Source organism: Cibotium barometz, chromosome 62 (genome assembly GCF_041138505.1).
Source record: "Cibotium barometz isolate CiBa-2024 chromosome 62, ASM4113850v1, whole genome shotgun sequence".
NCBI classification, from domain to species: Eukaryota; Viridiplantae; Streptophyta; class Polypodiopsida; order Cyatheales; family Cibotiaceae; genus Cibotium; species Cibotium barometz.
The window spans coordinates 10,564,280-10,576,269 of record NC_141107.1 but is presented as its reverse complement, the minus strand read 5'-3'; the positions used below and the strand labels follow the sequence as shown (position 1 = coordinate 10,576,269).

At 40.7% G+C, this 11,990-nt stretch overlaps 1 protein-coding gene across 1 annotated transcript; it reads left to right on the top strand.

Annotated features, from left to right (window-relative positions):
* Positions 1-3,252: 3,252 nt before the first annotated feature.
* Positions 3,253-4,227, top strand: LOC147604130 (histone H3.2-like). The gene is made up of 2 exons (XM_086795563.1): positions 3,253-3,756; positions 3,856-4,227. The coding sequence occupies exon 1, from the start codon at positions 3,315-3,317 to the stop codon at positions 3,723-3,725; it is 411 nt and encodes a 136-aa protein (XP_086651689.1). The 5' UTR covers positions 3,253-3,314; the 3' UTR covers positions 3,726-3,756; positions 3,856-4,227.
* The last annotated feature ends 7,763 nt before the right edge of the window (positions 4,228-11,990 follow it).

Below are 11,990 nucleotides of genomic sequence, written 5' to 3'. Positions count from 1 at the left end.
CCCCTTAAGAACAAGATTTATTCAAGAATTATAATTATGATTAATTAAAGACTAATCTTTCAATTTTCGTCCATTCAAGTATTTTTAATCTAAGCCAAGATTCATTACTAGTATATCAAGTTCTTGCTATCAACTAGGGCACAAGATGTCTAATTTTATTCAAGTTCTGATTTCAAGTTTAAGATTAAGCTTAAGATCAAGATCCCCTTTAGATTTCATTGTTTACAAGTAAGATTCACAAATTCAAGAATTATAAACCTATTCAAAGACTATAATTTTTGAATTTAGTTAATCAATTACAAGATTAAGATTAAGATCAAAAACAAATCCCGAGAATTTAGTGAGACAATTACAAGATGAATATCAAGAACAAATCCCCAGAATTCATCAAGTTATTGACAGTAATGTAAGTGATTATTTTTCAATTCTAAGTTGATAAGAATTTCCATTTCGACCTAATTCATTTTTTTTTGAAATAAGATTTGTAGTCTAATTTTGAGGATAGAGAAAAGTTATGTCGGAATGAAAGTTTCAGAGGGAATTAGCTACTCCGTCTCAAACTTCTGTTCTTAAGGTAGTGTCGTGTGGAATTAATCTATGGTATGGGATATTAGATTGGTTTTACATGTCTACCCCAGACGTATCTATGTCTTCTATCTTTCACCAACGAGTGTTTGTATGTGGAAGGTACCTATGTGGTATGGGACACTTAGATCCTTTTCACATGCGTTCACTTGTTTGGTTTTATTTTCAGAAATTGTTTGATGTGATGATCTTGTCCTCCACTTGAGCCATGAAGCCATCCACTCATTGATTGTACAACTGAGGACATTTGATTCCCATCAGGAGGGACTGTTATGACCCATGTTATTTGAATGATAATCATGGTCATTTAATATTTGATTTATATTTTTTATGATGCCTATTTCTCATGAACACGTTAGGATTGATTGATGTGATGTCAATTGATTGTTACTACTGACGTGGTTTATGTTTATGAGTTTAGGTGATGAGGTGTGCAAGGGTACCGATTTAGGTGTTGCACAGTGCGAGGGTACCGATTTAGGTGTCGCACGGATGGTGGATTGAGTCGTGGCGTGTGGACAGATCTCACAATATTTTGTGGTTGTATTATGGTATTTGAAATTATTTTGACATCAGTGTGATGTGTGTGTGTGCACGCATCAATTTATTGTACAGTGTGCGTACGAGCACTAGTTGATTTATTTTGTAATGTGCATAAGTGCACAAGTTAGATTATTGAATTAGAAAAATAGTGCAAACCTTAGAAGGTTTGAGGACAAAGGTTAATTGAGGACAAAGGCTAATTAAATGGCAAAGTCCAAATATGGATGTGTACTTTATTTTTGGCTGAAAGCCTACTTTTTGGAATATATCATAAATACCCACGCGAGAAGAAGCCACTCACGTTGGGGGGGGGGAAGATTGCACCCAGTCTTGTGTTGCCTTGTGTTGATGGTGATGTATTTCTTTCTCTTGTCTTAATGTTTTGTTTTATGCTTTAATGTTCAATTCAATTCAAGTAATTGTTTTGATACTTGATATAATTTATGAGTTTTTGATTATTCTCTTCAAGAAAATTAAAGGTCCGGTTGCACATACACACATGTATGGATGTATGTATATGTATATAAATATATATGTGTGTGTGTGTGTTTATTTACATTTATACATACATACACACATGTATGGATGTATGTATATGTATATAAATATATATATGTGTGTGTGTGTTTCGATGTGTGTATGATATATCTATATATGATATATATAGATATATGTGTGTGTGTTTCGATGTATGTATATGTATATAAATATATATATATATGTGTGTGTGTGTTTCGATGTGTGTATGATATATCTATCTATATATTTAAAAGTGACCATAGCCTATCACTCATCTCCACACATTAAAATTTAATCAAAACTAATTAAATTATGTCGATGTTTGTATTTATATTTTTAAATACATGTATATATGTATAGGTATATGTATCTAAAACATAATATGTATAGGTATATGTATCTAAAACATAATATTGTATATACTATATATCTACATATGTGTATGTGTGCGTGAGAGAGAGAGAGAGTGAGAGAGAGTGCTTCTATGTGTGGGAGAGCGTAAGAAGAGAGAGGGAGTATGTGCATGTGTGTGTGTGTGAGAGAGAGAAAGAGAGAGAGAGAGAGAGCGGGTGTGTATATGTGTGTGAATGTATAGGTATATGTATCTAAAATATAATATTGTATATACTGTATATCTACATATGTGTATGTGTGTGTGTGTCAGAGAGAGAGAGAGAGAGAGAGAGAGAGAGAGAGAGAGATAGTGCTTCTATGTGTGGGAGAGCGTAAGAAGAGAGAGGGAGTATGTGCATGTGTGTGTGTGAGAGAGAGAGAAAGAGAGAGAGGGTGTGTATATGTGTTTATGTATAGGTATATGTATCTAAAACATAATATTGTATATATTGTATATCTACATATTTGTATGTGTGCGTGAGAGAGAGAAAGAGAGAGTGCTTCTATGTGTGTGTGTGAGAGAGAGAGAAAGAGAAAGAGAGAGAGCGGGTGTGTATATGTGTGTGCATGTATAGGTATATGTGTATGTGTGCGTGAGAGAGAGAAAGAGAGAGAGAGTGCTTCTATGTGTGGGAGAGCGTAAGAAGAGAGAGGGAGTATGTGCATGTGTGTGTGTGTGTGAGAGAGAAAGAGAGAGAGAGAGAGCGGGTGTGTATATGTGTGTGCATGTGTGTGTGTGAGAGAGAGAGTTTCGACATTTGAGAGTGTGTGTACGTGACAGAGAGAGGGAGAGGGTCATGTGCATGTGCATGTGTGTGTGTGTGAAAAAGAGAGAGAGAGAGAGAAAAAGAGAGATGGTTGTAGAGAGGGAATAGTTCTTTTCTGGAACCTTGGTCGGTCGCAGCAATGCACGTGTGCAATACTAACTAGTTGGGTTTAAAAAGTAGACCACCCCAAAAGAAGGCTTGGTTGAGTAATGGGCATTGGGCATTTCATGGACGCAATCACGTAGGCGTTTTCCTAAGGCTGAGCGATCCAAAGCGAGGGGATTCGGACCAATTACAAGCACGCAAACGGATCGAGAGCTGTGGCCGTCGGATGCCAGAGATGGTAGACCGTTCGTTTGATTGCGAAGGGCGGTAATGAGACGAGAGTTCAAATTTTCTACATAAGGAGTTACCTACGAATCTTTATACACTAGCATTACTGTCTGTATCATCAGTCTTGCATTCCTCCTGCTCTGCCGTGTGCTGCGCCGCGCGCTTCCTGTAACCATGGCCCGTACTAAGCAGACCGCCCGCAAGTCCACCGGGGGAAAGGCTCCCCGCAAGCAGCTGGCCACCAAAGCCGCCCGCAAGTCGGCCCCTGCTACGGGCGGAGTGAAGAAGCCCCACCGCTTCAGGCCTGGCACCGTGGCCCTTCGCGAAATCAGGAAGTATCAGAAGAGCACGGAGCTGCTCATCCGCAAGCTCCCCTTCCAGAGGCTGGTGCGCGAGATCGCGCAGGACTTCAAGACGGATCTCCGCTTCCAGAGCTCCGCTGTGCTGGCGTTGCAGGAGGCGAGCGAGGCGTACCTGGTGGGCCTTTTTGAGGACACTAATCTGTGTGCCATTCATGCTAAGCGAGTGACCATCATGCCCAAGGACATTCAGCTCGCACGCAGAATCCGAGGGGAGCGTGCCTAAAATGGGGGGCTTCTAACTCTGCTCTCAAACGGTGTATATCTGCACCACCATCTTTCTCGATTTATCATCCTTTCGCTGGGTGTCTTGAGGCTCAACTAATGTCTGTCTTTCCCATGGCTAGGTGATATAGGACCTTCAAAATGAGAGGAGGAAGCAATGTACTAAACATGATGCATGGCTATTGTGAAGCTACTAGGAGTAGCAATGTTGCATCACTGTAGAGAGGAGTGAGTAAGATTTGTGATTCATAAAGCTAATAGGAGCAGCATGGCATCACTACATGGAGGGTGAGTGGCTCAGGAGGTAAGTGTGAGCGTAAAAGCTGGACTTTAAGTAGGGAGGACTAGGACTATAGAGAATCAATAGTGAGATTGAAGAACCTAGAGGAACAATGTAGAAAGCGCACTAGATTGCGACCAAGGTGAGTTGAAGCTTGGCAGGTAGAGTTATCTTATCAATGATGTATGATAAAAGCAAGTAACAGGTTATGATGCATTATGCACATTCAAAGATGCTTTGTGCTACATAATGGACACTAGATGAGGAATTTCATGTTGACTTTTCAACTATCCATTACGGGGTGAGGGCTTTCTTTTCAATGCTTGTGATACTTTTGCTAGTGTAAATAGTTTTAATATCATAGTTCAGAGGGTGTTGCAAAGAAGGGTTCACATTGGAATGTCAATAGGCCAGTTCAAACACTAACAATGTTATAGGATTTTCTTTTTCTGGGAAATGGATAAAATGATTGGATTTTAGAATGTAGTTATTTGATGGCTTTGTGGGATTTTGCAACCAATATTTTCTTTTGCAACTTTTACTTATTTGGGTTTGTCTACATTTTAAATAAAAATTGCAAGTACATTGTTTGGAAGAGGGATTTTGGTTTTGGAACTTAGTTTCTTTAGGTGTTGTTTTGTGTGCAATGGAGTAGTTATGGTGTATGTGTAGTGCGTAGGAGTATTTTTCATGTGTGAGCATGTGTTTGTTGTGAACTCTTTATTCTTTTTAAATTTAGGTTTCTAGTGGAAAGTTAATGAGGATTTTCATGTTGATAATAAAGAAGTTGAGTAATTTTTTTGTTGGGGTAGTCTTTCTTAAGGTGAGAGAAAAGTTCATATATGTATGGTAATATATTTATAGATGTGTAGATTTAATGGGCCATGTATACAAATGGCAATATAGTCATAGGTGTGTAGATTCAAGGAGCCATGTATACAAATGTTTTTATAGCTAGTTTTATTTATAGATGTGTAGATTTAATGGGCCATGTATACAAATGGCAATATAATTATAGGTGTGTAGATTCAAGGAGCCATGTATACAAATGTTTTTATAGCTAGTTTTTTCCTTCTTTTATGAGGTTGAGTACAACCCTTAAGAGACAAAGGTTGGGAATATATGAGGTTTAAGGAGAGTTAGGTAACAAGGTTTAATTCATAAAGTTAAAGATGTTTTCAAGAATTAAGGTAATCATGTATTAAAAAAATACTAGTTGTAGTCACCTTACTTCATCTTGTCAATTAATTAATTTTGAGCCTCGAGCTCACCATATTAGAGGTTGTCATTATCTCCATCATCTTCTTTTGTCCCATCTTGTGCACAATCCACAATTAACAAGTTATCTTTGTTTGTTATCATCCTCGTCACTAGCTCACCTTAGTAACTCGCTTCTCGAAGTCATTACACTCCATGATTTAACATAAGTACTAAAGTACTATATACATGTGGTCTATAATATAAACATGTTAAGTGAGAGAGCAAGCAAGATAGTACTAAAGTACTATGTACATGGAGTCTATAATATAAACACACGTTAAGTGAGAGAGCTAGCAAAATAAGTATGCCATAACTCAGTGGTGGACTAGTAGGTGGTGTAGTCTAGTTGTAGAATCATTGGCGAAGATCTATCATGTCAGCATTCTATCAAACACGCCAGTGATGTAAGTGGCATAAGTGTCAGCGTATGTTGAGCTTGACATTTCAACAAGTGTGCCCAATAAATCACCTCATTCTCATTACTTTTGAGATTTCTCATACCCATGCTCTAGCTCTTCAAAAGCTTTAATACTTCGTCTAAGTCATACTTGCCATATTGCCAACTTTCACTATCTAATCTTGACCCTTCTCCATTTTGACCATTGTCATTCCTCTCTTATCAACTTGTCGACCACAATTGCCATATGTGTAGACTTTCATGTCACATGCTAAGAGCTGGTACCTACCGCTATCCATGTCCTAATGGAAAAGATCTCTTTCTTTCCATCACCTATTCCTATTGTCAAAAGCTAGAGGGTATCCTATAAAAGGTGTTTTCTCATTTGAATAAGGGGTTCTTTGTTGACTTGGTTTATTATTAACCTTCGTTTACACATCAGTATTGTCATGTAGTTTGTAATGAATACGTGGGTGCTTGTATCGGGATGGAGCTCGATCGATTAATGAGATTGCATGTCAAAGTGCAGGCGACAAGTGCTACTAGGGTTTAGGGGTGAGGGTGCCCAGGGCAGAGTCTCGTGTGCGATTGAGCATATGTGGGCAAGCAGGCTCTTATATATCTCGACAATGAGGATAGCTTTTCTCATTCTCTCTCAGGTTGGGTGGTGATGCATAGCTCTACTCCTCCTCGGGGTGCGTCATAGCAACGCACGGTGTAACATTGGTATTAGAGCATCTCTCCTTCGTGGGAAATGTCATCCTACCCACTAAGGTTTAAACACCTTATCTTATCTTATCTTGATTTTTTTTAAAAATGGTGGAAATTGTAGGAAGGGGAACGGGTCGATTGTGTGGAGAAGGAGAGGAGGCCACCATAGCTATAGCTTTGGGCTTTTCTCTCTTGCCTTGGGTGTCAAATGGAGAGGGAAGAGGGGTTGAAGCATCCATAACAAAAGCTTGAAAACGTTGCCTCTCGTGTGCCCTCATTTCCACAGCGCAAGAAGCAAAGCACACTCTCGCTCTTTCTCTCTCTCTCTGGCCGACAAGTGCAGTACAAAGTGGGCAGCAGCGTCAAGGGGAAACAAAGTCACCCTCTCTCTCTTACTAGTCGCCGGACAAGCACAACACATCGTGGGTAGCAATGCCAAGGGGAAACAAAGTCACCCCCCCTCTCTCTCTCTCTCTTTCCCTCTTACTGTGGCCGGTGACAAGAGCAGCATAAAGCGGCCATCGTCAACCAGTAGCCAGGCAACCAGCTCGACCAGACCAGCCCCAGTTGCCAGTTTGCCAGCCTGACCATGCTAAATAAAGCCAGCTAGCGGCTAGGTATCCAGCTCGACCAGACCAACCAACTAGGCAAGACCAGACCAGCCAAACAAGGGGCCAGCCAGCCTCCCCTATAAGTCCCACGGGATGGGATCAACGGCATATAGAGAAAGGGGGGGCGGCTTTTAATGTGAGCCGATGATTAGCTTTTAATCTAGGGGAGGGTGGGTCCAAAGGAACCACAATAATATGACACGTAGCCTAGTGCATGTTTCAGCCTTTTTAACTTGCAAGAGGAGCTTGCATCCAGCGATGGCAGAGAGTGTTACAGTCGCGCTAGATTGGACGCCCAACACGAACCATGTGGGTTTCTACGTAGCCCAGGCTCTCGGATACTATGCGAAATACGGTCTCTCTGTTACCCTCCTCAGCCCGCACGTTGATAATTATGCCTCCACTCCGGCTTCCAGAGTCACAAGCAAAACAGCAAGTATGCTCTGACCACCTTCTCTTTGGAGTGCATTATTTACCTTTAATCTGCATTTGGTGTAATTTCAATGCCCAATTCTATGCTTTTCTTTATCAAGGAATTACTCTAATCCGCATTTGGTTTGATTTCAATGTCCAATGGTATGCTTATCCTCATCCCTTATGTTCTGGTCGCTTTATCTGTGGATTACAATTGACCTTAATCTGTATTTGACTCAATTTGAACCTCCAGCTGCATGCTTATCATTCACTGCTTATGACATATTTAGAAGTGAAGGATGAGCTCATGTGCCCATTGAGAGGTGGTACCTGACAGATGCAGAAAAAGGCAAACCAGATAGCTACAAAAATTGGTGGTTCTCATTCACCTTGAAGAATTTGATCAAACCCTTCTAGGATATGTTGGAGCAATGTGTTGGGAAGCCAATGCAAGTTGAATCATTGCATTTGGACAAGATTTGAAGGATTTAGAGCATAATCTTTGACTGGTTACTGGCGAGAAATTACTGGCGAGAAAAAAACCAGAAATTTTTTTGTGAAGAAGTATCATTTTGTTTCAACTTTGATCGAGTGTAAATTGTTGATGAATCATTGTGGGATGTAAATGCACACAATTTGCACGCATTTGATGTGATTTGGAGAGATTTGAATCTTTACAGGTCCTGCATACAACTTGTCAAAGGGGTACATCTACTATATTTTTGCAACAATGGGAGATGGTCCGATACAGATTGTTGGAGAGAAGCTTGACAGAACTAACTTTTAAGTGTGGAAGTTTCGAATGAAGAGTTTTTTGAAAGGCAAAGGTTTATGGAGTCTCGTGTCGGATGAAGACCTGGAGCCATTCCTACCTCCTCAACCAAATAATGCTCAGTTGCTGGCTCACAAGCAATGGGTAGAGCGGTCTTCGAAAGTGTTGCATTATTTTTCAATATGTGTAACAGATGCCTTGCTTATTCACATCCAAGATGCAGATACACCGAAAGAAGCATGGGGTATATTGTGCCGAATGTATGAGACAGACACTGGTGCAAGGAAGATACAACTAAAGCAACAGATTCACAGTGTAACACGAAGGAATAGGAGTATACATGAGTATGTTCAGGAAATCAAGGGTTATGCAGATTCCTTGTCATCAATCCATGCCCCAATGGATGATGATGATTTGGTTGCTCTCACATTGCGTGGTTTAGGCAAAGAATACAAATCTTTTGACACTTCCATCTCAGTAAGGTTGGGAGGAATGCCAGACTTTAATGAGCTTGTGTCATTGCTCATTGTGGAAGAATTGAAGCTTGGACTTGGTGGTATGAGTCTTACAGGTGGTGCATCCTCATCCAGTAATGATGAGCATGCAAGGAATCAGGCTTTTTACTCATCTAGAGGCTTTCGAGGCAGGGGGAGATTTAACCCTCGAGGCCGTGGAGGACGTGGTTGGAATGACAGGTTTACTCAACCACAATCAAATCAGAATTTTCAGAATTCACAGTCATCATTTGGATCACGTGGTGGTCGTGGATTTCAATCCCATAGGGGGAGAGTTGGAACAGGTGCTCGTGGTAGAGGACGATGGCAAGGTCCTCAACAAAATTTGAATGGGATTGAATGTCACTATTGTGGCAAACTTGGACATATGGCAAAAGATTGTTACAAAAAGCAGAATGATGTGAGGAATGGAAGACCACAACATGGAAATTATGCATCTACCAGTAACAATGATGGGAGTTCAAATCATCTTTTTGCGATGAAGCACATTATGGGGACAATGGATTCTCAGAATGCTGGAGATGAGTCATGGTATATGGATTCAGGTGCCTCAAACCACATGACATGTCATGGTGAGTGGTTTGAGAAGATGCAACCATTGGATACGAATGGTTATGTGGTCACAGGAGATGATACTCAGCATCTTATAACACATGTTGGCAGTGTGCCTTTGAGGATGCATGATGGAAATGTGAAAAATATGTCAGAGGTACTATATGTACCATCCATTACAAAGAATTTGGCATCAGTAGGCCAAATGGTTGAGCAGGGATTACAAGTAAGATTCAATGAGAATGGCTGTTTTGTGGAAGACTTTAAGCATGGCTGTAGATTGATTGCCAAGGGCAAGAAGGAAGGAAGGTTGTTCAAATTGGATGTAGGCATACCAGAATTGAGCTCAGCCATGTTTTCAAAGAGCAATGGGATTGTGCAGGATATTGATATGTGGCACAAGAGGATTGGACATGTCAATATACAGAGATTAAAGAACATGCAAACAAGAGGCATTGTCAGTGGATTGCCTAGATTCAAATATGATGGACATATGCATGTTTGTGAAGCCTGTCAGTTTGGAAAGCAGGCAAGGTTGAGGTTTCCTAGAGAAGGAAATATGAGTAACAGGCCACTTGAGATAGTACACAGTGATGTATGGGGCCCTGCACAAAACCCATCTATCAAAGGCAGTCTATACTATGTGACATTTATAGATGATTTCAGCAGGATGACATGGATATACTTTCTGAGAGAGAAGAGTGAAGTGTTGGAAAAATTCATGGATTTCAAGGCTCTTGTAGAAAAGCAATATGGCTGTTGGATTAAATGTTTGAGAACAGATGGAGGTGGTGAATACACCTCAAAAGCTTTTGAGCATTTCTTGCGGAAGCATGGGATAAGAAGACAGTTGACATGCAGGTATACACCTCAGCAGAATTGTTAAGAATCGAGTCATATGTGAAGTGGCAAGGGCAATGCTCAATGAAAAGAGCATGCCAGATTACTATTGGGCAGAAGCATGTGCTACTGCAGTGTATATCCTGAACAAAACACCTACAGCAGTCATTCATGGAAGCACGCCAGAGATGCGGCTTACAGGTTACACGCCAGACATTGGACATCTCAAAGTCTTTGGATGCGTAGCTTATGTCCATGTGCCTGATGAAAGAAGACGGAAGTTGGATCCTAAGGCAGAGAAATGTGTATTTGTTGGATATGAACAGGATCGAAAGGCCTACAAATGTTATAACCCTCAAACTAGACAAGTAGTCATCTCACGAGATGTGGTGTTTGATGAGCTTGCTAGTTGGTACAAAGCAAAAGATGAGGGAGTCATTGACTCACTTGAGGCAGATGTGCCTGTGAACTTGCCACAAGCAAGTTCTAGTTCTACTAATATGTCTGGGCCAGCAGCAGCAGAAGCTGAAAGTAGCAGTGTACGTCCATGGTCAGGACGTTTGAGGCATGAGAGTGTGAGCACTGGGAGTAGTGCTATGGATAAAAGCAAGAAGAAAGTCGAAGGAATTGGAATCACAGGTTATGAGTCATCTAGTTCTAAGAGTTTGGATGAGGAGCTCGGCATACCTGTTTTACGCACACCTGGTGCTAGGCAGGACAGATATGTGCCACCACATGCTAGAGTTACAGGTGTACAGAGTGACCCACATGCATTGCGGAGATCCCAGAGAGTCAGATATCCAGTTGAAAGATTGACATATCGAGATTTTGCTATGCACTATGCATACATGACATCTATGGTGAAGCATGTGGAACCTACATGCTATACAGAGGCTATTGGAGAGCATGTATGGGAGAAAGCCATGGATAAAGAGATGGATGCTTTGGACAAAAATGATACATGGGAATTGGCTGAGTTACCGCAAGGAAAGAATGCAATTGGTTGCAAATGGGTGTATAAGGTAAAGTGCAAGTCAGATGGCAGCCTAGAGAGACATAAGGCAAGGCTGGTCGCTAAAGGATATGCACAAACTTATGGTCTTGATTATGATGAAACTTTTAGCCTAGTGGCTAAGATGGCTACTGTGAGGTCTATCATTGCACTAGCAGCACAAAAAGGTTGGGCTTTACATCAAATGGATGTAAAAAATGCTTTCTTGAATGGTGAACTACAAGAAGAGGTGTACATGGAACAGCCAGAAGGATATGTCCATCCAAAATATCCTACTTTTGTTTGCAGGTTAAAGAAAGCAATCTATGGTTTGAAGCAAGCACCTCGTGCTTGGAGTGACAAGATCAGCAGATATCTTGTCAGTATTGGATTTGTGGTTGGAAATGCACTCTTCACTTTATGTGAAAAAGACACATGATGGTATTGTGATGATAGTCATTTATGTTGATGATTTGATTATCACAGGTGATTGTGGGAAAGGCATTGATGAGGTTAAGGCCTCTTTATGCAAAGAGTTTGATATGAAAGACCTTTGTGATTTAAGGTTCTTTCTTGGCATTGAGGTGATTAAAACAAGCAAGGGTATATGGTTGGTGCAAAGGCAATATGCACTTGACATGCTGGCAAAGTATGGTATGACAGCATGCAAACCAATGTTGACACCATTAGAGCAAAACATGAAGCTTAGGGCTGATTTGGGTGATGAGCTTGATGATATCACCATGTACAGGAAAATGGTTGGTAGCCTTATCTACATGACCATTACGAGGCCAGATCTCAGTTATGCAGTTGGTTTGGTGAGTCAGTTTATGCAGAGTCCTCGTAAACCTCACTTGGATGCTGTGAGACGTATTCTGAGATACGTCAAAACTACCGTGCATTATGGTCTTTTCTATGAGGCA

Bases quoted from the DNA above. Each gene is read 5' to 3' on its own strand.
- LOC147604130 (XM_086795563.1), top strand. From the start codon at position 3,315: ATGGCCCGTACTAAGCAGACCGCCCGCAAGTCCACCGGGGGAAAGGCT.